The sequence below is a fragment of the Dermacentor silvarum genome, chromosome 3 (genome assembly GCF_013339745.2).
Source record: "Dermacentor silvarum isolate Dsil-2018 chromosome 3, BIME_Dsil_1.4, whole genome shotgun sequence".
Lineage (NCBI taxonomy): Eukaryota > Metazoa > Arthropoda > Arachnida > Ixodida > Ixodidae > Dermacentor > Dermacentor silvarum.
Window position 1 is genome coordinate 198,051,647 of NC_051156.1, and position 27,063 is coordinate 198,078,709.

The window sequence follows — 27,063 nt, forward strand, 5'->3', positions numbered from 1 at the left end:
GCGTACACTCGAGTGGCAGTACAAACGTAATGCGGACGACGGCGTTAGTTTGCTTGTAAATGCCGATCTGAGGGGTATTCACCTCGTAAGGTGAGCGCTTATGCGTTAAATAACGCACTCAGCAGAAAGATTCGATAGAGGTAAAACAATGCATAGTTGTGACTTCGCTTCGCGACACAACGGACGTTAGATCATCGACGACAAGCACGCATAACTTCGCGGTTTTCCTTGTTTACAAGAAAAAAATGCACCGATGCAACCAAGTGCCGCTCCCAGCGATGCCGAAACAGGGCCGATTACAGCCTGACTGCACTTGAAAATCACTCACACGAGTGCACTGATGAAGTGCGGAACGCTGTTAGTTTGGGAAGTGCTTACTTACATTTTGCCCCTGACATTTTGTCGAAACGGTTGGGTACGCCAACTCTGGTCGCCTTGCGCGTTGTCCGCCATTTCTAACCTTTAAATGCATCCGTGGCGCCCCCTTGGCCGAAAGAGCAGTTGTTGCATAAAGCGCACAAACAGAAAAATAACATACAGCTTTCATTGCACGTTGTGAATTCACACTCACACTACAAGCAGTCTACCTGAAGCAGTACGTTTGAGTGACAGCCTGTGTCAGCCTGTGTACGCATCACGGTGGTACGCATGTACGCTTCACAATTTTACCGCGGTTTCTGCTCGACGGAGGCAAAAGCTGGGGCCTTGATAAGCCGAAATATTCCGTTGGGCGAGCGAAAATATCATGCAATAGCAAGTTAAGAGACATCAAATGAAGTCGCAACACTCGATTCAACCGACTGCGCCATGCCGATCTGTCAACGAGCAACTACTTCCTTACTTCCCTTACAATTGATGCACTTGCTTAGCACCTACAAGCTGCATGCATCTACGATTTCGATCACATAGTCTGGAATTCAAGATGAAAAGTAACAAGAAACTGATAACAAACTGTTGTATAACCGTAATTATTATGCGCTACTCTGCTGAACTCTTGCCACCGTAGGGTCACAATCAACCAGCCTTTCCTTTCCCTTCCCATTGAACAGGCAGGCAGGTGTGTACGATAACAATGACTCTTTATTGGTACAAGGCAAGCAAATGAAACGAATGACAAGGGTAAGAATCTACAGTGGCCTTAGTCGAACTTGCTAGGCACAATCAGCACCAAGGCGCCCTACGAAGACTTCTGCTCGGCCTTCTTCTTGGCGACTCTCTCCCTCTGCTTCTGGGACATGGAGAGGTCCTGCCTCTCTTCCTCAGTCAGGTTGGATAATACCTTCGTGATAACTCCGGTTCCCGCCGTAATCCGGCCTTCCCGGAAAGTGAAACGCTGCCCCTGTTCCAGTGCCATGGGCTTGTGCAATCTGACTTCCAGCTTGGCGTCTTCTCCGGGCATGACCATGTCGCGGCCTTCGAAGAACACTCTGGCCGGACAGTCGAAGGTCCTGGAGTACAACATGGACTGGTAGTACTTGAGAATGGGCTTGTCTTTGCCGCCCTCCTCCTTTTTCAATATGTACACCTGCGCCTCGAAGTGGTCGTGCTGCTTGATGCTACCCGGCTTGCACATGGCCATGCCCCTTCGGACCTCGTCTCTCTTGACGCCCCTCACAAGGGCACCCAGTTGGTCACCGGCCTGTGCTTCCTCCAAGATCTTGTGGTAAGTCTCGATGCCCGTAACGGCCGTCTTGAAGTACTTGTTGTAGCCCAGTATCTCGCAATCCATGCCTTTCTTGAGGGTGCCGCGGTCAAGCCGACCCGTCACCACCGTGCCACGGCCGGGGATGGAGTGGACGGACTCGATGGAAAGCAGGAAAGGCTTGTCCAGATCTCGCGCGGGCGTCGGGATATGAGTGTCCACGGTCTCGAGAAGCTTGATTATGGAGTCTTTGCCCAGTTCCGGCTCCTTGCCCTCAAGAGCGTACAGGGCAGAGCCAGTGACGATGGGCACCTCGTCCCCATTGTAGCCGTACTCTGTGAGCAGCTCGCGAAGCTCCATCTCCACCAACTCCAGCATCTCCTTGTCGGCCGCGTCGGCCTTGTTCAAGAAGACCACGATGTGTTCGATGCCGATCTGCTTGGCGAGGAGCAAGTGCTCCCTGGTCTGTGGCATGGCGCCGTCGGTCGCGGCCACCACCAGAATGGCGCCGTCCATCTGAGACGTGCCAGTAATCATGTTCTTGATGTAGTCGGCGTGACCGGGGCAGTCGGTGTGGCTGTAGTGCCTGTTCTTGGTGGCATACTCGACGTGCGCGACGTTGATGGTGATGCCGCGCGCCTGCTCCTCGGGTGCGTTGTCGATCTCCTCGTACTTCTTTGCGGCAGCCAGCTTCTCATCGGCGAGTACCTTCGTTATGGCTGCCGTGAGTGTCGTTTTGCCGTGGTCGACGTGACCAATTGTGCCAATGTTACAATGCGGCTTCTCCCTCTGGAACACCTTTTTCCCTCCTGCGGGCGTCGGCGTAGCCAAGAAGCGCTGTGCGATCCATAACCGGGAGGCGCAGGGCGCCGAACACTGCTTGCTCACTAGAGTCTTGAACGTTATGTGGGTGCTACCCACCAACCGATGAAGGATAGTGCTGGCCATGGCTGAAGCACTAAGCTGTCGCTAACAATCCTAAACAAGGAAGCGCGACGAAACTTCAAGGGAAACCAGTGAAAAAAAGTCGTGTCCGTTTCACCTCCACAGTCAACCACGCCGCACCGCCATCCCAAACGCGAGCGTTCGCGAAGCCGGAAGCGGAAATGCAGAACACCGGTCGGTCAAGCCAGCTGTAACCAGAATTTTTGTTGTTGTAATGAAACAATTTTAAAAAATCACTTTATTTATCTGAACTACATAAAAGTCACTTAGAATATTAGGTGGACGTGGCTTTTTTCCGAGAATTAGTAAATAATTAAAATGAAGACTGAGGCAGCTGGGGTTAAAAACAGCTTCCACAACGAGGTAAGCTGGCAACGCATGCGTCATTTAAAAATGGACTCTAGCAGCAGTGCGAGCACGCCGGACAGCGTGCGGGAAATAAATTTCTCGGAGTTGATGGGTTTGCTTATAGGACCGAACAAGCGAGTTAAGGAGAACGTTGTGTTTCCCCCAGGACTATTTCCACACAGAATCAAAACGAGGGATGAACTGCGCGTGGAAGCCGTCTTTGAAAGCTGCGCCTTCAAGACCGGCATCAGCTGTGTTCTCGGTTAGCGTGTTTTGTACAGCGTGCTTTCTTTTATATATCATTCTAGGCCACTCTCTCGTCCCGTAATATATATATATATATATATATAGACGGCTTAAATGTGACGCGCATTGACGAATTCTGGTGGTATCAAACAGTGACCTTGAATCACTTTCGTTTTTCAATGACTGAAAGCATTGATTGTTCTTGTAAACGTTGTCTTCGGCGCGACAGATAATCGCCTCCTGGTAAACACTTTTATAACAACAATGAAAGTGGTTGTCCTCAAGTTAAGTTTCCTTGAGAAATGGTTGGGTTGATTGAAATGCATTATTTTCTCTAATGCCAGCACGTTTCATGACTTGCGATGATATGTTGTGTTCAGGTGGCGCATTCGGAGCAGCGCTTGGACTTTTCTCTGCGAGCGTGGATCCAAATGTCACCGGCGGTGGTGTGGACCCTTCGAAGATGACAGTGCGGCAGGTTTTCACCGACATGAAGTCGAAATCCGTGTCTTACGCTAAGAACTTTGCCATTGTCGGTGCCATGTTCGCAGCCATCGAGTGCACCATCGAGTCGGTAAGGGTGGTGGTATCTGCGGTATGCTTTGGCTAACGCATCTGTGTTTATTATGCTGCGTATTTAGGAACGCTCCATTCATACCTTTGTTGTAAAGGAAGTTGGGGATTTTTATATACATTATATGTATACTTGTCACGTTCGCGTAGTTCGCCAGCAATAACACTAAGACAAGTATATATATATATATATATATATATATATATATATATATATATATATATATATGTGTGTGTGTGTGTGTGTGTGTGTGTGTGTGTGTGTGTGTGTGTGTGTGTGTGTGTGTGTGTGTATGTGTGTGTGTGTGTGTGTGTCAGTTACACACGTCGTCATCAACTCTGTGTAAAAGCCTAGCTACAGAGCTCTCAACAAGGTCGGCGAAGCAAATTGATGCGTGTCGTTTTCAGCTAGCTTTCTGAAAGGATTCATGCTATAAGTGATTGGGGTGTGCAGAAGAAACTGCACATCATTTGAATCATCATTGTTGACTTTTTCATTTGAGAACGTCATATGTGTCATTCCCACTTTGCATCACACAGCTTACATATGCTGGCAGTTGACTGAAGCTACTTGGGTGGTTCACAGTCTTCCATAGTAAAACATGATAAATTTAATCCTTGTTGCATTTATAGTCATTGCAACTGCTCAGTTTTAATTGGGAACAATTTTGGAATCGAATTTCCGTGCCAACTTGTTCTTATCTTCCTATAATCGTGCTCATGTGATAGAGCTTTGCCATAATGTCACTGAAGTGTGTATTGTACAAGTTAACATTTTATAGAGATTCATCTGGCCAAGTCATCCATGACTGTCTCCTGTGGTCAGTCATCACATCATGATTAGAAATGACAGTATTATTTTCGTCTGTTAGAGGGAATTTGTGACCCTAGCCATTCACTATGAGGCCATTGACTCCAAATCAAAACAAATATTTAGTCGACCATCTGAGCCGAGACACGTGAGCACATATTTATAACGGGTCACAAGCACATTTGTATTTTGGCTGAGAGGATCGTTTTACAAGTAGTTACAGGCATTTTCCTTGAAATATTTTGCATCCTGTATTTGGATGTGCTCTCCTATGCTGCACATATAGTTGGCACCTAATTTCAGATAGCCTAACAGTTACTGAGGCTGTGATGATAGATATAAAAAAGTTATCAGTGTCAGTCTGTTGAACATTCTTTCAGGCATTATGGCTTAACAAAACGTAACAAAAAATGCAGGCGTCGAGAAGTTTTCTTCATAATCTCGAAGACCAAAGACACACAATGCCTACATATGTAATCGTTGAAAGGTTCATACTGTTCAGAAAGTTACTTACTGTATGTGTTTACTAGGTGTGCATCTGTTTCTCTTTTCTTCAGCATCGTGCAAAGACAGACTGGAAAAATGGCACCATGGCTGGTGCACTAACTGGAGGACTAATAGGATTTCGAGGTATGTGTGGCAATGTTTACAGATTTTTATAGAAAGCAGCTACAAGTCTTCCACTTTACGGTGATGGATTGTGCCCCACGTCAATGCATTGAAATGGGCAATCAAATTGCCTACTGCAATGGCTATGGTGTGTGGCCATTGAAAGTGAGATTGCAGGTTGGATTTTCAGCCATGGCGGCTGCATTTAAATAAGAGAAGAATGCAAGAAACACTCATGTGGCATGCTTTTTTTAATGCATGTTGAAGAACCTCAGCTGGTCAGAATTAATCTAGAGCGCCCCACTGCAGTGTCTCCAATAGCCACTGTGTTGCTTTAGGATATTATTTCATGTCGATCACCATCATCGAATCAAGTCAGCTAGGTACAGAGTGCACGCTCATCAAAAGTAAGCAATTTGCGCTTATTCCAATCAGTAAAGTGTAGAGGAGGAATGGGCGCCTAAAATTCTCCTTTTATCATTTCTACTAAGAAATACGTATAGGCATCATTACTAATCAGTGAAAGAGGATAGATCTTTCCAGACATGTTCCAGGCTACTTGTAGCTAAATAGAGAATAAGTGCATAGGACAGGAGAAATTGAATACAAAGCGCTGACCCAACTAAATTTTATTGCGCGCAAGGCATTATGTATGTAAAGGCACCAGAAGCTGAAAAAGGGGAGAGAAGAAGGCAAGCATGGTAAAATGCAAGGAAAGATAATATGGATGCCAATTCATACAGGTGAAAGAAACACGATTTCTTTTGTAGTGTAGTGACATGGATGGCGCACTCATGGACATGTCAACTTTCCTGTTGATGCAAAAGGCTTCATATATTTCGCATGCACAGTGGTCCCTATAATGGATTAGTATCCTCAGAACCTGGCATGTTCCCCGAGGCAGTCATTGAGGCACAAGCTAGTTTGGCCAATGTAACAGCAGCCATGTGAAAGGGGGATGTCTTATACAATGTTATGGCAGCCTTCAATAAATTTTACAGCGAATCTGTTAAGGGAAGTTTCACAGGCGTTTTTGTGCGGGGAAGGTCGGCATGCGGCGGAATGCTTGGTATCGGTCAGCAATGCGGCTTGTGTCAAAGTCCTAAATTTTGCCTTGAGACGTATTTATCAATGATTACAAAATAAACTTTACCTGATGTATACGTTACTTAAATAGACACATCTTTGCGGGGGTTTTTTTGTCAGTAATTCATAATTTTTGTTCCCCGCATCACATTTTACTGGTTCCATGTTGGAGGTCAGCTGGGAGTTTGTATGGCTGCGGCGGGTGAAATTGACTACCTGGTCAAAAATGGAGCATGCGTGGGATACTCGAAGTGGCCGTATGAGTATGACTAAGGCGTCGGTAATAAAGCGTCACTAAGGAGAGCCAGCCAGCAGGCCCCTATTACTTAGGGCTCATTCACACAGGTGACTTGAGGTCAAAAAGGTCATGCAACCGATTGCGACTGGTGACTCAAGGCAACTATTTGTGACTGTTTGCGACCAACTTGGTCGCATGACCTCGGCAAGTCGCCGGTGTCAATGAGCTCTTAGAACTTACTTATAAAGCTTCGCTGTCTTTGATGTCAGTTGTTCAAATTGGCATACATTTGTGAAGCATTTTTTTAAATGTGTTTCTTATCGCTCTTGTGTTGGCCAATGTCCTGCCTGTTCACTTTGTGAAACAAAGCGAAGATATTTATTTATTGTCAAAAATCAACTCTGATGCTGGCCTTTCCTACCTTTTTCATGCGGTGCAACACTGTATACACATGCTGAATGACTGCTGTGCGCGACTGCAGATTTTTTTGCTTTTCAGTTAATTTTCTCGATTTTTTGCCATTTATGTCTGCCAAGAGACATTCAGCATTATAATAATAGAAAGCAAATTCTCTGGAAGACTGGCCATTCGCAGCTTACGCATCTATGACCTGAAGCCGCTGCGAAACTGTTTTCTGGACAATTTGCCGAAGTAGCCTTTTTGCATGTTTTTGCATCCAATGTGCATCACAGCAACCAATATTTCGCGCCTTATAGCATTTCTGTGAACTGTGATATGCTCCATTTTACTCTTTGCAGGCAATGCTGCCGAAGCTATGCTAGTAGTGTGGTCATAGAAGTCTCACTTGTATTTGTTGTTTTTGGTCTGTAACACTATCTATGGAATTAACCACTTTGTGTACTATTACAACTGCTATTTCTGAACGTAAGGCTATGTCAAATTATGCATTATTTGTGCACCTTTGTCAGTCCAGTATGTGTCATGCTATCGCATTTACTCAACTGTAGGCCAATATTTTTAACACGAAAGTGTTTTATGCCGGGGTCCACCAAGACTTCACTGACGTATTTCCGTCACGGAAATACGTCAGTGAACATAATACAAAGAAAGAAACCAGAAGAAAAAGTTCCACAAACATGCAAAATTTGGAAATCGAACCCACGACCTCTCGGTCCGCGACGTAGATCGCCGAGCGTTTAACCCATTGCGCCACAAACGCATTTGCAGAGAGCTACACAGACGCGCCTTATACATGGCTTGCACGTGACGTCACGTCCGCCCGCGCCGCTGCGTCCGCACCATGCCGGAGCACCGCGCGCGCCGCCTTCGCATCTGATCGCGTGCGCTTATGCGGTCTCACTGTGTTTTCTAAGCGTATTTCACCGCTCCTCGCGAGAAATGCCACCCGTTTACAGTAGGCCTGCGTTTAACGAGGCATTTTACGCAGGACTGATCGGTTCGGCGCGTGCACGATATCAAGAAAAAGTGAAACTGTGCGACGATGTGGACCCGTACACGTTGCGACTGAGTGCGGATACGACGATGGACGTTGGCGCTTTCCCCGAGGTCTCACACGGATGCATTGTAAACTGCCTAGTTTTCTCTTCAAGCTTCGCGACACTGGAGGAAATAAAGGCTTAGAAATCGCTTGAATCCCACAACTACTTCACAAGCGGTTGGGTGAAAACACTGTCGGCGAAGCGGCTGCAAAGAGGAAAGGTGCTCCTACTAGGAGATGTAAGCTGCAGCCCCCGTTTTCCATGCCGCATTTTGTTTATAACATTCAGAGGCATTCCCTGGTTAGTCAGTGGTGCGTGCAGGAGACACGCAAGATTGGAGCTTGGTGCAGAGAAGAAACGAACTGATACTGTCCATTTAACAATCACGTAAAAGCGGAGTTTATGTGCTAGGGTCTGAAAATTTTCAAACAGGATATGCAGCTTGCGCGAGTGTTTTGTGGCTGGGAGAATGATGTGCGTACTTTCCATGCTTTATTTGGATCGATATTTCTGCATTGTTTACATGTATGTTTTGATTTCAACAGTTTTCAACGGGCTGTCTGTGTATGTGCGGTCGTCGTCACCGTCGTCGTAGCGGTTTTCGGGTGGCGTTTCGCCGACTCCAAAAGCTCTTGCCGGTGCAGCGGTCACCGCGTCAACCTCGGGAGTCGTTCGTTTAAACCATCGCCTTGCAGCACACTCGTAGCGCGCAGTGCCTTCATTATTTGCTTTGTAGCCTAGCAAAAGCGTTGGCGCCCAGTCCGGGTTCGTTTCTTCACATAAGCGGTCAAATGCAAACATTCTGCAGCGTAACTCGCATTTTAGTGGGCGCCGCACACTCGAATGCTTTCGCCCTTGAGATCAGCAATGCTGCCGAAGCTAATGCTTAGTGCCGTCGAGCTGCTTTTATGAAACACCGAACAAGCAAATCATTCACATTTACGACTAACATTATGGTGGTGCTCCGGGTGCTCCGGTATTAACCCAGCATTGGCGGAAGTGACGTCGGTGCAAGCCATGTCCGTGTAACGAGCAGAAAAGAGAAGTATCATTATGACACTGTGAATTAACTGCCACATTTGGCATGCACTACCAACGCAACCTAGGTGGCGTTCACCGTACTCAGCACAGCGGACAATTGCTGAAAATGTTTCTGAAGTTGAAGGCGCAATTACGAACGCGGTTGACTCGGTGACGATTCAATGTGCTTTGTCTTGCGCGTTGTATTAGTGTGCAGTTATGCTAGCGTTGCAGCGTAGTGCAGCTTCCATATTTGTTGAACGGTATCCAGTATGCGTCATGCTATCGCATTTACTCAAATGTAGGCCAATATTTTTTAAACAAGACTTATGTATAAAAGTCAGGGGGTGGCTTAGATTCGGCAGATGTTGTTTGACCACAACCACCAGACACTTTACTTCACTTTAAGGCCTCAATAAGGCAGAAACAAGGGAACAAATTTTTCAACTGTTCTGTGAAGCAGGCAGCTTTCACCGCACTGCAGGAAGATCGATGCCATTAGGTAGATGGCGCCGATTTGAATCAATTGGAAAGCAAAGAGAAGCGGCGATGTCTGCAACAACAGATTATTCTAGTGAAGGAGAGGGAGGCAGCAAACATTCGAGGTGTGGCTCGCAACAATCTCAGACACCTCTCTACATCAGCATGTCAACAAACCGTAAAAACACTGTGTGTTCTTTCCGCAGGCTAACTCTTTTTTTTCTTTTCATTCGGCTTGCATTCAAGGAAGTTTTTTTTCTTTTTTCCGACTTACCCGATTTCGAGGGTCAGTGTGGAATCTCTACCTGCCTAGATTAGAGTAAATGTTGTATGCTTCGGTCACGAGCACGAGCTGTGTCCATTGGTCGCAGAAATGTGTCTCTTCGTTTGTTCAGTGGCAAATAGGTTCAAATCTGCAGTGCCTTTCATGGGCAATAAATGCGTTGTATTTTATAACATAAAAATGGGAGAGACCTAATGTTACATCGTATGACATGCTGCATACTCTTTCATACATGCTATCTCTTTCATACGTGACATGCAATTTTTTCGTCGCAAATCCGAGCAGCAGGAGAAGTCCCTCCAGCCTTTGTAGTGTTGCCTGCTATGTATCAAACGAAGTATTGACTTTACCGATTGAGTGACTGAAACCACACGGTAACAGGAAGGTTATCAGCTGACTGGGTGCCCATTGACTCTACATTGCGATGCCATCTCCGGCTTTGTGTACCGGCTCACGTCTGGTCACCAGAGCTAGGCAGCATGAGGATTGGGTCAATCCAGAGATAGACCATGATGGCTTTCTTTTCTCTGCAAGAGATTCAAGTTGTCCATGAAGGAAATACTCCACGTCCATGGCAAGCACAATTTTCTTGTGATCCTAGACGAAAAACACTCTTCGGTTCCATAGTACCCAATTGGGTACATTGCTTTTATTTCTTTTCAGGGTTAGCTCAGCTGCAATTACATAAAATATCCAATCCCCTATTTCAAGCCTGAAGCATGCGGAACTGTGTGAAAGTGATGTAAGCACATTACTGCTTTAAGATTTTGTGAAAATTTCCACCAAGTTGGTCTAGGCCATTGTGTTGTTACAGGCGGCAAAAGGCAACCATTAAGTCCCTCTCAATTACTGTGAGTTGTCACAAAAATAGAGGATGCAGCGTCAATGAGACAACGTACCACGCAATGTTAGATCTTTGTCTATATCTTTTGGCCAATAAAAACGGTTTTTATGATGTTGGAATAATCTGAATCTGAAAAGAATAGTAAGTAGACAGTTACTTGCTCCATTTACATGGAGGTGCGGCCTCCAGCATCTAACTGGGGTATTTAAACGAAAAATGGTGTTTTCAGGTTTATGATATGCCAGTCGGTTATAAGAAGCAGCTTGAAAAGTTGTGCCCCTGAGCGGGCTTCGGGTCTTAGGAGGTTAAGGAAAGAACTGCAGTTAAAATCTTCAAGCTAGTTATTTTTCTTAATCACAAGGAAAACTGGTGTCAAGGGCACCATCTCAACCGATATACTTGCAGCAGTGAAGATGAAATCGTAATGGTTCTTTTTTATTTTATTTTTTTGTCTTTGCAGCTGGTCTAAAGCCTGGTCTCCTGGGTGCTGCAGGCTTTGCGGCGTTTTCAACACTGATTGACTACTACCTGCGATGACACCTAGTCAAACTAATATGTACATACTATAGTAAATATGTTCCATCGCATAATTCACCACGCACTGGTTCTTGTGTTCATTAATAGTGGCCAAAGCTCTGACTCTAACTGTGCAGCAAAGCATTGTGCCATCGTGTGTGTGGACTTTGTGTTGAAGATACTCTAGACAGTTTGGTACATTGAAATGAAGGGTGTGGTGTGTCAAATGTGAAGGGACCAGACGTCTTGATGTATGCAGTATGGAGATTTATTGCGATAGCAGTCATGCGGATGCACAAGGCGCATTCACGCCGTCCGCACTGCCGCTGTCCCACGTGCGAAGGGTTGGGGGAGCTTCAAAGACGCGGAATGCGTTTGGTTTCGTAAATGACAAAGCCACTTTCACACACCATCAGCACTCCGATCAGCAAGATTGGTGGCAGAACCAGTGCGGCATTCTGCCTTGCACAGCTGTCATGGGTGTTCCTGATAAGCTGCTGTGTGTTATGCTGTGGTCCGAGCAATAAACGTTAAGCTAACATTATTTAATATTTCACTGGGCACTGACTAACGCCAGTAGTTTCCCATCTGTTTCATTTCCTGTGCCATCAATGTGCGACACCTGAAATGCGCTGGTGATCCCCTCCTACACACCAGCATTGTGAGATACCTGGTACATAGATAGCGGGACGCTGTTCCTTCTGCCCAACAGAGTTTCTTCGCGCACTGGGTCACTCCAACATGTCGCACCCGCGTATAGTTAGAACACTGTTAGAGAAGTTCAAGCGCAATGTTAAGCCTTGCTATCGCTGTCAATGATTTGCCCTTCGAGCAAAACTGACAAATTTTTATTTATGTGGTCCTCATTGTCTCGGTGACACCGTGTTTTGTTTGACTTTGGTTCTCGAAAGCCAGCGCAGAGCTGCCATGCAGCCTTCCCTGCGCTACCACCTTAACAGGCCTACAAGCTGCCATGCATGCAACTGAAACCCAAACTAGGGCCAGGCCGTAGCGTACTGAATCTCTGCAGCAGAAATAAATCTCATAGTTTTGTGCATTTATACAGCATCTACTGGGATGATTGCTCCTGAAGGCACAAACTCGATTCCTCTAAACCCCCGTCGTTCTGCCATGAATCAGTCAAATCGGTAATTGAGACACTTGCCACTGCCACAGCAACTTGGTCTTTGTGACAGCAAAACCAATATATGGTGCGTGATAAGTTTTTATTGCAAAAAGAAAAACAGATAAACAGCGGACAATCGATGTCATGATTATATCACAGTATCTTCCTCATTATTCATCATAAATATTACTACAGCATCATTGTTTTTATCAACAATTACAGCTTGTCGCAAATGCACGTCTACAAAGTGATTGTCAACACAACATAGCATCCGAGAGAAACAAATTTAGTTGCGTCACAAACGTAGCAATCGCTTCGCTTAAGTATGTGCAGTTTTTCTCGTTTCACTTGTATCATTTAATACATACAGCATCGCAAGAGAAGTCATGGCACTTGACAAAAAGGAAGTGTGTTACGAGCAGTAGGGATGTATGCATGTCTTTTGTACACTTTGTATGCTAACAAAAATAAGTGCTCAACTCTAACAAAACAAGGCACGTGGTGGCAATACGACTTGTGTCCTTCAGCAGAGAGGCAGTGTGCTGCTGCGGTGCATCACTAAAGTCACAACTGTGCTGAAAACAAAAATAAAAGGGTGACACCGTGGCTTTTCCTTCGACAGAAAGCTTGGGTGCTCAATGACTCGGCAAGTCCATGTGCACCGGTCCGTCAGCATTGCTCAGGCACAGCTTTGGCAACCTGCAATAAGTTCAGTGCACTTGTTAAGATCATGCAAAATACCCCACTTGCACAAATATAACGTGCAATTTTTTAATGATATTATCAGCTCAAGAAAGCAGCTGATAGAAAAATAAATTAATTGTCCTTTCACCTTTCATTTGGCTTTTCAGTTGGGAGAGAGAGCCCCTTTTGGTGGGCTCTCTCCCAAAGGCTCGAAGGGGGGGGAGGGGGGTCACAACAGTCCGGAGAGCACCATGGCGATGCCCAGGAAGCTTATTCAAAAGGTCTGTATGCTATAGGCTTAATCACCAAGCTATTTAGCTGTGCTTTTGGAAAGCCAGCCTCTCAATTTCGTAGGGCATATTGCACACTCGTGCATGGGAGGGACAGTGCAAGGAAATCAGAAGTCATTGAAAAAAACTGTGCATTGTGGTATGCAAGAACGCTAGATTTTAAGTTCGTGGTTATAGCTCGCATTAAAATTCTAATATTTGTGTGTACATTATGTTTCCGAAGATACGCGTTGCGCTACTTCCATGATGCTTATTTTCAATTGTCGCATCTACGACGATTTGTATTTGAGGGGACTGTATGGGTGTCATTGCGGCCTTGTGCTACCTGTGGGTGGAGAACCGTTTTCTTTTTCTTGAATTACATTCAACTCTATTAGTACGTTATCTTCCAAAAATAGCATTATGGCCGCTTGCAACGTGACACGAAGCTTGGTGGCCCAGAAAAAATGCAGAAACAGGAGACGGCTGGCGATGCTGTCCTGAATTTCTCCTACCAGTTCACCATGACACCAAGGATTCTGGCAGCGTGTATTTGGCTCTATTTATTTATTGGTAAAGAAGGATTTATTGCCTTCTAAAGGGACTGAAGAGAGCCTAGCGTGTTTCGAGAACTTGTCCAGCAACAATATGGCCCAGATATAAGAAAATACCTTGAGATGCCTGACATCACATTCACATATTCAAAGTCGAGGACCAAGTACGAAATTCAATGAAGATGAGTTAGGCTTTCATTTTCTGCACTACTAATTAACCGCTTTCTGCCAAAAGAATGGAAATCTTGTTTGGAAACAATACTTTACCAACTTGGACAGACTGTGTGTTTCTCTTTAGCGTCCCTTCAAGTTAACATGTTCTTTAATTGTTGTGTTCTGCGTGGCTTCCCTTGTGGAGCTTTCTTGGTGACGCTTTTCATATGGCATGCTTCTCTACTTGCAATGGTGTGCGAGAAAGGTGTTATAATCAGTGTTTTACCACTATGAGATGGCCGTTCTTTCCCTTGATGATTTCGGGGTTGGCTCCCATGTTGAAGTCTATTGTTCCTTGCTTGCCACCACAAAGCCTGTGGTCCACACTGAAAGGCCCAGAAACCAGATTAATGCCCTGTCACTCTGATAATCATCACAGGTATATTATACTATATTCATAAGCTAATTACCTACAAAGTGGTTAAAGATGATGAGGTTTAACATTTCAAAGTGGCGCCCTTTAACTCTGAAGTTCTTTTCTCAAAAAGTGCATAAAATTCCCCCAATATTCTTTACTTGGCTATTTTATTAAGTGGAACTTTCTCATTCAAAAGTAATTGTATCATTTATTCATTGTATTCAATGAAAACATTGAGTAAGGTGTCAGCAGAGAGCCTTTCTTTTTCTTTAAGTACGTAAACAGTCTGCAATCACGTTCTCTAAATCTATGACAGCAAAACGAATGTTGTATGCTAAATATATACATGAGTGGCAAAAGCCAGCGGTTATCAATGGAATGAGCTGATGCACATGTGTCGTTATCACAAAGTGTGCCATGAACGAGCAAGATTTATCCTTGCGATATTGATACCAAATGTCAGAACAAGTACACAGTTCAGGCTTGGGGCTAAAAAGTTGATGTACCCCAAAATCTAATACACAGGCATTTTTGTATCCTGCTCCCATTGAAATGTGGCCACATACATCATTTAATCCCTCGAATGCTTGCTTAGCAGCAAAACAACAGTGCATATTGGCCAATGCAACGAGTAATCACAAGGCACTTGTGAGATGTTACAATAGAGGTCAATCGTAGCCACAAAAAATTATGATTTCCTGGAAAGATTGCTGTCATATCCTCCTGAGAGCTGAACCCAGCTACGGGACATAATTGCTCTTCAAGCTGGTTTTAAGTACGAAGCACTTTAGGGGCCCGGGCTGTTCTTTCAAACTGATGGGAGCCACAAGGAACTCACCAGTTGTTCTTGTCGACAGAGACAATGTTCCTGTGGCCATAGGCCATGGCAATCTTGGATACCGCTTCCACCAAGTGGGACCCCATGTCAACTATGAGGTCTCCCTGCACATGAAAGGATCAGTTGCAAGATAGGTGAGCAGATGTTAAACACACAAATCATGTGCACACAGTGCAAAGTGCCACCTACTAAGTGGTCTGCACGCTTTCAGGCAGCCTCCTGAATCGTGAATTTAGTTACAGGGAGCCTTAGCAGATTTGCATCACCTCGAAAAGTTGTTGGGCAACTTTTCTACCTGTAATCATTCAATTGCACCATTCCACTATACTACTATACCTAAGCTAACCATTCAACCGGTAAAGCATGTTTCATAAAAAACCAGCGTGCCCCTATAGTGAAAGTCGCAAGGACACAGTCAAGACAGTGTTGAAGCGTCAATACCTGAACAGAGCAAGTTGGCGTGATTGGGTAACATTAAATTATGAAAGACGCAGGGTGCATAAAGTTATGCAATAGTTTTAGCGATATGAACATTTTAATGAATGCAGTGTCTTATTTTTTTCTTGTCTTTCTCATCTTTAGTGCACTGCATGTTGTAAAGCTAATACCAGCAGCAAAAAGTGTAAAATTTGGCTTGCTGTGAAAGTAGCAGTTCTACAACACTGCTTATATTTGACGCACAATTTGGCAGTGAAAATCATACATGTAACTTGTAGCCATTTCATAACGTAAGTGATAGAAATCATTAGGCTTGGGATTCTGATCAGTTAATAGAAGGTATATATTTTTTTAAGCAGCATCCAATGTGTCACTGCTTCTTGTTCTTAAAAACTGCCACGCTTTGCACAAAATTATTTTTTGGCTCTTTGTAGTCATGATGTAGTGGCTACTGTATTGTTAAATCTACACTAAAGGCAAACTTCACCTTGTCCTGCTTCATTTCTTGTGGTATCCTGAACAGAGCCAGGCCATCTGTCAAGCTGCTCACAGTGATTCCTGACAATGGGCAGAAAGAACATGTTCACGACAGTTATTAAACCATGTGTAAACAACAAGATGTTGCAACAGCAGTTCAAGCTGATTAGCACAAGGTTGGAAAGCATTTCACATGTTATATGCCGTTGAAATAACCCCGTATATCTATGTAGTTGAAACAATATGTTCCTATGTACACCCACACCATCCAGTTCTAAATATGTAAAAAGCACTATCTTATATAATGGTGTTGTTCCCATAGCACTATAAAAAGCCACTAGCTTGGTTTATAACATGAATAGATTAATTGAATTTCATTCCTTCAAGAAATCTCAGGCTATTTTATTGACTTGAGGTGGCCTACAAATAGAAATTCAAGCGCATTATGTCTGCAGAGTACAGCATGAATGTGGATACTAAAAGTATATTTGCAAGGCAATCAAGGAATGATCTGAATCATTGAATTGTTTCTTTAACAAGTTGTAGAACTAATTCTAGATTCATTTAGCTTTCACTTGGTTTACTGTTTAACATCCATGGCAAGAGGCTATGTACAGAGCAAAGCACTTTGGTCATCTTTTCTTCACAGCTTATTGTCCTCAACCGGAACACATGCAAGCACACCAAAACGATGTGCACACGGAAATGGTACCCACCCTCGAGTGACTTGAGGGGAATGCGATGTTTGGAGCGGAAGTCCTTTCGGTCTAGCAAGTAGAGGGCAGCATCTGTCAGGACGAGCACTCGGTCACGTGGCTTGTAGCCGTGTCGGTCATACTTGGTCACCTCCAGGCAGTACTGCATGTTTACAGAGAAGCAATCAACCACACCTGAAAGCACACTGCCTCTAATGAATATTCATAATGTGCTGGTTCACATGGACAAAATATAGAAGATGGCAGTGCAAGTGCAGTGCAAGTAAGAAATTCAAAAATCATGCCCAGCAGTTTGGCCACACCTAACAGCGGGGTTGCACATGGCATATGCAGCCAGAAACCAATGGCCAAATTAGACATGTTGGTTGTTTTAAGAACAGGGGATCTTTTGTGCTATCTTTTATGCTTATTTCCATGCCACATAGAAATGTCTTGTGCTATACACCTAATGGTGCTGTGTGTTGAAATGCTAAACCATTACAAGTTGTGTAAAGTTGTAGAAGTGTCCACTTAAAGAAGTTATGAAGTAAATCATTGTTGTTAATTTACATGGTATGCTCATGAAACATCGAGGCATGCTAATTCGGGCACTCTCGTGACCACAATTCAGGTGATACTGTGCAAAGCACTACCTAATTAGGACAGCTGAATGCACTGCATTGATTGTGCTGCAGGCAGTGCACTTAGTACCTCATGCTCAAACTATGCTAAGGCTTGCAGTGCTGAATTATTATGCGTGCCACCAGCAACAATGCAATGCTCGTAACATTGATTTCATGTCAAACAATGTACAGATTTTGCATTCAGGCTTATAATACAGGCATGCAATTTGTGAAAGGAACAGTCCACCACTTACCAAAGTCACCTCGCCTTGGTGTTTGACAGACTTCTCGAACATGTTCTCTCTTCTGAGTTCCAACTCCTGAGCTGAAAAATGTGGGACGAAAATGAACATGCTGACTGACTGCTTTTGAAAGTGCTGTTTCAGCAATATCCAGTAGTGTGCTTCACTGTGACTTACTTTTCATTTCAATTAAAGTTTAGTGTCACCGTGAGATTATTGCATTGCAAGAGTACATGCATTGCTCAAAGCATATAAAACATGTCAATGCAGGAATAAAGATGGGAAATAGGTTTGAGACATGTCTTGAGAAGCTTCATGCAGTACGTATTCGATAATATGTGTCTTATGTAAATGTAACAATATGTTGTTGTTTTTCACCACGATGCCAACACACAGTAACTATAGCTTATCTAAGCACTATGCTTTACCACTGTTTACGGCACACTGAAGATGTTTTAACATATTCACTGCAGAAGCTTGTTCCCGATTATAAGGCAATGTGACCCCAGTCGGCAGGTCACATGCCGTATGTACCCTATTTACTCACACAAGGCCCATCCTCGTGCGAGGCCCACACCCCCACATTGGAACACGAAAATTTCGGAAAAGAGTAATGTTTCAGTAAACACCACTGACATAAGTGAGCAGCCATAATGCGACATGTCACAACGAGGATGGCACCCTGTGAAGATTTTAGAAGTGCAAGGCCTTACACGAGTAAATGCAGCACGTAAAATCCATCGTGACCCACCAGTTATGTAGCCAATGAGCTATGGCGTTTCTGTATATCTGTACTCCACCTCATTAACTCCGTGCAGTGAAAGGTACAGTCAAATCAAGGACAAAGACTGGCTGTATATGCTTCGGGAAATGAAGAGCTCGCCTATTGCTTGCCACCAACCCACTCGCAATTGTACCGTTCGACCAGCATCATGCACAGGAGAATTATGGCAAGCAACGGATCAGTGCTGCCTCCGGTTCTTGTTCCTGCCAGGCCAATGCAACCTGCAGCTTTCGCTGTACTGCAGTGTTGGTAGGACACAGTGCGGAGGTTTATTATGTTTACTCAGACCAGATTAAGCAAAGTCTTTTCAACAGCACAATTTTGTTAACGAATATAAAGTCTCTGCAATAAAGGAAATACCTGTATGCGCACTTCCATACAGCAAGCACACCTGACGTGACCCACCCGTTAGATCACGACACAGCACGAGTGCTAAGAGAGTTTGCTGTTGGGCTAGCTGTACAAAACTAAAGTTGTGGGGTTCTTGATATTTCAAAAATGCACAGTAGGTTATGAAGGATACCGTAGTGGAGGGCTGCAGATTAATTGTGACCACCTAGGGTTCTTTAACGTGCACCAAAATCCAAGGGCACGAGCATTTTCGCATTTTGCCCTCATTGATGTGTGGCCGCTGCAGCCGGGATCGAACTCGCGACCCAGTGCCCAGCAGAGCAACGTCATAGCCACTGAGCTGCCGCCATGGCATGTTGCATTGTCATAGTACATACGTACATTTGTGTCTGAATGCAAGTCATTGTGGGTCCTTGTGCACGTCCATATTTGTTTTTGTGCATAAGGGTACCTGTGTGTGTGTGTGTGCCTGTTGGTACATGGTATTTAAAACAGAAACAATGCATCCCCCTGGTTTGTGCATTGCACCATGTGAACTTGCAAAAATTTTCATTGAGAGCACAATTTGCATAAATATAATAGCCTCCAATCACATTTACCAAAGATGCTTTGCACAATGTGGTTATCCCTCTGGAGATTATTTGCAGTGATTAATTACCCTAAACTATATGACTTCATGGTTGACCATAAACAGAACAAAAGCATAGCACGGGTTCGATGTGTGTACCTCTCACCCTGTCATTTTTTGTGCTGCTTAGTAAACTATGACCACACCTTGTCGCGAGCTGGTCCATACTTGCTAAGCAACTTACACAGTCTGTTCTCCTGAAACTCCTGCGGCACTGATGTCTTGTAGCTCTGCTTCTTGCCGTCGAACAAAGCCTCGGCTTCCACCTTCCACTCCATCTGGGTTGGCATCAACGAAAAAAACTAATGGATCGCAAACAACGTAGACTGGCGAGTGGCATGCGTGTAAACAATGCCGGACAGCAAACTGACCAGTGCTTTCCTCTTCGGAGTGACAGACCTGCAGTACTTCCTCACCAGCCACTTTGCGATGAAGGTCATGCAGAAGCTCGGAGGCCTGCCAGTTAAAAGAAGCATGTGCACTAGGCTCATTAACTTGAACTGCGCGAACATCCATGGACAAAGAGCTTTATAGTTTCGGAACTATGGGAACATCAGTACATATCAGGGTGACTTGTTACACATCGTAATAAGCAGATTTCAGATTGCTGACTTCTCAAAGTTGCTTGTAAAACTTTGCAGTCGCTTGTCACAGATCTTGGGGCTTGTTGGTGTTCAGATATTTCTAATCCACAAAGTTATACCTTCATGTACATGATCACATTTGTGAGCTCTTTCATATTGACATGTGTACTTGTTTATCCTTTTCTCAGGGACTGCGTTTCAGCTGCTAACAACTTAAAGTTCTCGCTCAGTGCAAGGCGCGCCTGCATGATTGAAACTTACTCGAATGTTATCGTTGATTCTATCTGTTGTGTATGTTCTCGCCAAACCTTGTGTAATGAGATTGTATGCGTGACACAAATTGTGTAATACTTTCTGGAAAGCACACGGGCACCAGCAATTAAGTTGGAACCTTCGACGAGTCATGTATAAAAACCGACGCGCTTGACTCGCAGATCAGATTTTCGACGATCGCCGACTGTGCTCGCCGCTATCGTTGTGCTTTGAGTGAAACTTATTTTCTGGGCACAGGTTCATCCAATAACGAGCTAGTTTCGTGATTCACAGATTTTGCTACTGTGTTTTTCGACATCACTACCATGTGACAATATCTTCAATAAAGTATATTGTGGCATCCCATTCACACTGCATTATGAGCCATTTGATCATAAGTGTTATTGATCTTCTTTTACTGTGAAGCTGGCTATTGCTAGGATCCAGAGATTTCGTCGTCCCATAACGTCGACAGAAAGCTATCATCATCAATGGCTCATACCCCCAAATGCAATGGCTCATACCCACGTAAGGCAGAGGCTACAAGCACTCAGCAAAGTGACGCCAACAGTGCATACATTCTTTGGAATCACTCTTACAACATACAGAACAGCATACATTTCAATAAAGAACAAGCTCAAAACAAGCATCCAAACTACATATGTATATTTGAAAATAAGGCGCTCCTGCGCCTATATGCAATGTGAAGCACGTAGCGCTCGCCGCATATGTTTCTCGGTAAAGATTACTTTTGCTGCAAGCTGCCATCGTTTACGGCAGCTTGTGACGTGGGAAGTTACGGTTCTAGCCTTTCGTATATAAAATAACCAGCCTATCAACTGATTTCAATGTTGTTGCAGCACCGCTATGGGTGGCGGCGTGCTGTCAAAATTACCATTACTCCCATTACTCTAAAAGAGCATTACTATCATTACTCTAAAGCCATAAAGCATCGCATACCCCTCTCAGCATTTGTAGTGGTCAACAGCTTTGTAGGACATCCACTTTAGCAGGGCTGGGATGGCGAGTCAATTTTTTTGTCTATGTTTTTCTCTGTAGTGCTGTGTATATTTGTACCATTTGTACGCTGCACAATTGTATAATTCCCCACTCCTGCCATAGTTCTAAGTAGGGCTGCAGTATGTAAAAATAAAATTTCAATTCACAAAGCTGAACTGTGCATATATATAGTATTACGCTGGGACACCAACCTCTTTGCACACAAGTGGTGCGTTGGGCCACGACTTGTCCAGGACGCTCTTGGGCAGGTTTGCTGCCAGCCTCTTCAGAAACTCCACTCGCACTTGCCGCACGAACTGGTGGAAATCAGAACACAAGCAGTTAATATGTAATTCCTACTGTCTACCACAGCAAGAACAATAGCAAATACCTAAGCAATAAAACAGAATGTACAATTTATTTGCATATTGTTTCGTTGTATCACAAAAACAACACCGCTTATGCGTAACCCTTTAGTGATGGAGTAACAGAGCTTCCAATAAAAGAGAAAAGTACAGCTATAGTTGAGTACTGAATGCATCGATGCATGGCATTTGTTATGTGTAATGAATTGTTTCATGAATGTGTGAACCTGCATCATGAGGCAATCCATGCCTGAATATTTAATTTCAATCCCCTGTCCATAGTTTCAAGGTTATAGAGAGATCTAGAGTTTGAAACATGTCCAATTCTACTGGTCGATCATACTTGTGTTGGTGCCAGTCATAAGCTGCCTTTACAAGATTGAGCTGTGTGTGAGTGACTATGGAAGGTTTTGTAATGATGAGCTTTAGCGTTTCAAATTTCAGAAGGTGTACAATGCAAGGAGTTGCCAACGTTAATTGCTACCCTTTTCTTTGTATACACCTAATGTCATGCATTACGCAGGACCTGATGTGCAGACCTTGAACTTTTGTACACACCACTCGGAACACCTCTGGGTGTAGTTAGTAGTTTTGAACGGTGTACACCACTTTCAATTCAGTGCCATTTGGTGAATCATGGAACAAGCAGTCTCCAGTGACATGGGCACTACATTTCAAGAAACTCGGAAATGTTGACAGCAAGATGCTTACACATTGCTACAACCAGTTCAGAGATTTTTTCTATAGTACTGAATTAGTGCTTGGTGATAAAGTCAAGTAAACTGCCACTTCCGCCACTAATTTTGCTTACCCTTGCATTCACATCGTTCTCTGGCTCATTCCGTGTGATGAAGCCCTTGATGAATCTGCAAAACAATCATAACATCACGTGAAGTGTACTTGCAGTGCATTTAAATTTGCATGCAGCACAATAAATAAGATCATCCTTTCAAGTTTCAAACACAGTTGAAATGGAAAAAAAACTGCTTCACAAGCAAGGCAATGCAGCTAGAATTTTAGTGGGACGTCAGGTCACATAAAAGCTGTGTATTAAGGTAGAAATGCAGATAAGCAACATTAGTAGAAGTAATATTGTCGCAGCGCTGCGCGTCTGAGCCTCTATATATATATAATCTGTTCAAAAATAAAACAAACAAACAAATAGCTGACAAGGCATGGCAGCAAACATTTCAGTTGAGAAATTCAGAATGATGTTTCTGCTGTCTGACTGATCACGTGCAATGGAAGTGCGAAGTACAATAATTATCAGTATCTGCAAAACACGTAAGCCAATGAGTAAGTTTTCATTGCCAACATTTTGCGCAGAAAGGACACCACTCTGACCACAAACTGCAACTGGAAAATTGGCACCTTTGGTTGTTTGATTACACTTACCCATTTCTCTACAATAATCCAACCAACCACCAGTTGCAGCACCTTGGGGCACAAGCATTCATACTCTCAAATGCCCCACTTTGCATTTTTTTTTTGCAAATTTTTTCTAATCGCAGCCTTTCTTTCTCAACGTTGACTGCTCGTGCACGTACCTCCTGATGACAGTTGCTGCATTCCTCCTCCTTTCCAGCAGGCACTGAGCCTGGTATCTCCGCCAAGAGTTCTCGATCAGAATCGCTGCAGAAACCAAACCTTTCTGTTTGACAATGACCGACCCAAACAAATGTGCACGCAATTGTGTCAAGCATATTCTTGACACTTAATTAATCTCAACAAGATTGCCGCAACTTTAGAAGGTTTTGTTGAAGCTTCCATCTGTTACCCGAGCTCTATGCAAGCACAGAATGAGTTTTAGCCATAGAACCACAAATTCTGTGCAAACAGAAGTATGCCTAGCTGTGGAAATGTGCTACCCGAAAGTGAAATATTGCTCTGGCAGAGTTGTAAAAAGCTACACACCTGCTTTCCGCATCTTGAGGTACTTCTTTCTCGCAGAGTAGCATCGAAATTCTGCTTGAATGACAGATGCTGGAAAAAAAAATGCAATAAAATATAAGTACCGTAATATCCAGAGTCATTGCCCATCCCCCGAGATATTTGATTGATTACTGGATTGAGTTATTGATTTATTCAACCCGCCGTGGGGGCTTAGTGGCTATGGTGTTCTGCTGCTAAGCACCAGATCACAGGATTAAATTTTGTTTTCATTTGCGTACATGGTTCATGATAGCACAAAACTGCGCAATGTCCAACATGAGGCAGGCACATGCCACTGGTCCACTTGTTCATCAAGCATCTTAACTATAGGCCACTTAGTATTTTCATTGCCTAGCTCGAGAACTTTTTCAGTTTATACACCAAATCATTTCTCATTGACCTCTTTCTGGTGAATTTCACCTACTAGGGAGGTCGGCGATTACTCAGGAATATTGTAGTAAGTCAAGCTACTGAACTATTTTGCATGCATGCTTATTAAGGCACCACTCTCATCACCAAATTTGCTAATTAATTGTGAAACTCGGTGTTTGCAGTTACATTATTTATTGCCAGTGCACGAAAACTGAGGAGAGTGCCACAGAATTCACGGCTGCTGCACACTTACCCAGGTAGTGCTTCTTCTGCTGAAATGCATCCTCAGTTTCAAACAACGTCCTTGGGAACCTAATGAAAAGCTTGGTGCTGAAAAGTAGCATTTTAGTAGGAATTAAAATACAGCAACTTTTGCATTATGGAGGGTTTTAAAGCATTAATGTAAGGAGATATTACTACATAATGCGCTGTTTATTAAATTAAAGAGTTCCTTTCTGTCATGTAACATCTTTTTGTTCTTCAGAACATTCACCTTGCCTAGGCAGTATTTTCTGAATTGAATTGTTTTATGCGATAGGCTGGGCTTGGAATTTGAGACAAGGTCCTGTACTTACAAACTTATATAAATAAACGCTTACAGCTAAAATCAGTAATATTTAAATGATTATTCTGTATTAGAGAGTCTCCACAACAACCCTTTTCCAGCACAATATTTAATTCTCTCTATGGCATCAGGATGCATACTATGCAATTGAGTGTGAAGTTTACTATCGACAAGGTTAACTCAAATGATTGGGAAGGGCAACATATGCTCGGTGAAAGACAAAATAAAAAATATGCTGCATGCTTGCTGTGATTGGCTGAGCATTGTGTTGAACAGCACATTGAACAGATAAAGTGTTGAGTGCACACTTACTGTCCCATGGAGTACTCTTCAGAGGCATAGTTGAGGTGCTTGATGAGGACAGCCACACCTTCCTTGGCAGTCCCACCACGGTACCTGGGCCAAGTCTCGGGGCAGAGGCACTTGTACCTCTCCAGAAACGTCTCGTACCGCCGTCGGTATGCAAAGCCAGCACGGCGCACCCTCAGGTTCTCCAGAAGGCCCAAGTATTGCACTTGGTGGCCAACAACCTTTTCATCAAACTTGGCTGAAGAAAAAGAATGACAGTGTACTAGTAAGTGCATTGTTCAGCGGGAAGCTTGAACAAGGAGAATGCATACGTGGTCAATAAATAAGCATCATGCAGCATTGAGTGATCAAAGTACTACACAGATTTGTGCGGTGCTTTTGTGACTAGTGCCAATTTTGCAAGAGCTGCCGAACTTACATTGGACAGCATGTGGAACGCTTCCCTAGCGTACTACATACTATTGCTGCCATTACAAACTAGAGCTCTGGCAGCACTTTGGCACACAAAGAGTGAAAATTCATCTGGCATTCGTCAACATTTGGAAACTTATGAAATGGCATGTTCAGTGCATTTCTCCAGCTGATCAACAAAAGCTGCCATTTCTTTGCATCCGGGCATGTTACCAAGCTCCTGCGCATTGGTACTCCTGAGAATTCACCCTCTCCTTTGTCAAGGGAACCCCTACGGCACATTTGCTCGCCTTTTTTTCAATGTCTAAGTGCTTTCCGATCTTCACTGAGACATATGTGTATGTTTTGCATTCAAGTTCCCTTGGAAGATGAAAGTCATACCACTGTCAGGTTTTATTTATATGACAGGCAAATTGTGTTCATGGGCACATTGACAAATAAGATGAAAAAGGTGCACCATGATTGTGGCAATTGGCCTACTGTTGCAAGCACTGCTTGCACTTTTTGAGGTACAACCTCTTTATGTAACACATTTGCCATGATGCAGGGTGATGGAATTGCTGGTATAAAGATATTAGCAAATAGATACTAGGTAGCACATGGATAGTACTAGGCACAAGGATACTAGGTTTGGTGAAAGATGTTGCAACATATATGTATCAAGTTTAGAGGACAGTGGACATAGTTCCTTGTGCACTTGAAGTGTACTGCAGTGCAGCCTCTGCCAACCTCATAAATCAATTGCAGGCCTGTGTGTCCGATGACAAAATGTTTTCTAAGAAAGTTCACACTGCCTTTGCAAGCTGTGCTTTGCAAGAAAGATAGACACACCAAGTATCACCAGCATACAATGTTGACCCGTCAAGCTGTACTCTTGCAGCTTTTAGCCCAGGAGTCCAGCCAGAATAATTTCTGGTAAATAAAGAGAATTGAATTGAATTGAATATATGGGTCGTCGGCCTTCCTAGATGAGGTCTTGCCACATGGCACACAGGCTTGGAGTTAATTAGGAGGTGTTGGCTATCCACTCTGAATGGTTCAATGCCTTATCGGAACTCAATGTTGCCTGTCTCTATCATAGCCACATGCACTTTAAAAAACACTTACAGGCCTGCTTGTAGTCGTTCGGTTTGATGCAACGCACATACCAAGGCTCTTTGGACATCAAGATCTCCATGAGTTCCTGCAAGCTCAGCTTGAACTGTGTGGCTGCCTGGAAAGGGAATTTAAAAAATGTTTGGATGTGACCTTGAAACTTGCATTGCATCTTTCACAGCGTGAAATACGTTGATGCTGCGACTTTGTTGTGGACACACGGTGCCCTCTGAACTTAAGTAGTGTGCACTTACTGTGGGTGGCCGTTTCTTGCTCAGAAGTTCAGACTCTGGAAAAGCATCCTTGATGATGCTGTTGCCAGCCCCAGCCATCGCTTTCTTTAAGTCACGGAACAGCAAGTCATTGTTCTTGTCAAGAAATCCTGAAAAAATAAATAAAAGAAAGAAAACCTAATACAGATTTGTCCATGCAGCACTGACCGGGAGGTTCTAGGGCAGTTTGAGTGTGCAATAAAAATATGCTAACACCATGTGGTACAGAGGCCATGAAAATGCCATGACATTTTAAACAATGACAGACCAGCATCTGTATCAATGCTTGCTTTATCCCGATACATCCAGCCAAGATCTGTCCATCGTCATGCACGCTAGAAGAGCGCATGCGCAATTATGTTGTAGCACACTGGTGCCTAGAGTCAGGCCAGGAGCTTGACACATGTACTCTCAAAATGAGCGGTGGATTTACCAACACAAAATTACAGTATGTGCTACTGAAAACTGTTTCCTCGCTAAGCTGTATTATGGCACTGCTGTTGGCAGGCAAAGTTTCAGTGCTGCT

At 43.9% G+C, this 27,063-nt stretch overlaps 4 protein-coding genes across 8 annotated transcripts in view; 1 reads left to right on the forward strand and 3 right to left on the reverse strand.

The window, feature by feature from the left end:
* Positions 1–513, reverse strand: part of LOC119446432 (mediator of RNA polymerase II transcription subunit 15) — a 127,838-nt gene extending 127,325 nt beyond the window's left edge. Inside the window, exon 1 of one of the 2 annotated variants that reach the window (XM_037710861.2) lies at positions 383–513. In XM_037710861.2, the coding sequence (XP_037566789.1) occupies positions 383–453 (71 nt within the window). In that variant the 5' untranslated portion in view covers positions 454–513. The remainder of the gene's footprint in view (positions 1–382) is intronic. The other variant, XM_037710863.2, reaches the window with a different exon arrangement.
* Positions 514–1,060: 547 nt separating this feature from the next.
* Positions 1,061–2,738, reverse strand: LOC119446435 (elongation factor Tu, mitochondrial). Its single transcript, XM_037710866.2, has one exon. The coding sequence runs from the start codon at positions 2,588–2,590 to the stop codon at positions 1,178–1,180; it is 1,413 nt and encodes a 470-aa protein (XP_037566794.1). The 5' UTR covers positions 2,591–2,738; the 3' UTR covers positions 1,061–1,177.
* Positions 2,739–2,950: 212 nt separating this feature from the next.
* Positions 2,951–12,794, forward strand: LOC119446436 (mitochondrial import inner membrane translocase subunit Tim22). Of its 4 annotated transcripts, XR_007466144.1 has the most exons (5): positions 2,951–3,197; positions 3,562–3,755; positions 5,123–5,195; positions 10,123–10,483; positions 11,046–12,794. XR_007466144.1 is itself a non-coding variant. In XM_037710867.2 (4 exons), the coding sequence occupies exons 1-4, from the start codon at positions 2,966–2,968 to the stop codon at positions 11,120–11,122; spliced, it is 576 nt and encodes a 191-aa protein (XP_037566795.1). In that variant the 5' UTR covers positions 2,951–2,965; the 3' UTR covers positions 11,123–12,794. The 4 variants fall into 4 exon arrangements, 3 of the variants coding, with proteins under 3 accessions (XP_037566795.1, XP_037566796.1, XP_049520097.1); XM_037710867.2 differs by lacking the exon at positions 10,123–10,483; XM_037710868.2 differs by lacking the exons at positions 10,123–10,483; positions 11,046–12,794 and adding an exon at positions 7,257–7,490.
* Positions 12,309–27,063, reverse strand: part of LOC119446437 (unconventional myosin IC-like) — a 147,438-nt gene continuing 132,683 nt past the window's right edge. The window contains 17 exon segments of the mRNA XM_037710869.2: positions 12,309–12,926; positions 14,174–14,273; positions 15,144–15,247; positions 16,069–16,139; positions 16,775–16,916; positions 17,631–17,701; positions 19,566–19,659; positions 19,753–19,806; positions 19,808–19,837; positions 21,429–21,533; positions 22,393–22,447; positions 23,129–23,213; positions 23,496–23,564; positions 24,139–24,215; positions 24,763–24,997; positions 26,278–26,383; positions 26,520–26,647. Coding sequence (XP_037566797.1) covers positions 12,897–12,926; positions 14,174–14,273; positions 15,144–15,247; positions 16,069–16,139; positions 16,775–16,916; positions 17,631–17,701; positions 19,566–19,659; positions 19,753–19,806; positions 19,808–19,837; positions 21,429–21,533; positions 22,393–22,447; positions 23,129–23,213; positions 23,496–23,564; positions 24,139–24,215; positions 24,763–24,997; positions 26,278–26,383; positions 26,520–26,647 — 1,556 coding nt within the window. The 3' untranslated portion in view covers positions 12,309–12,896.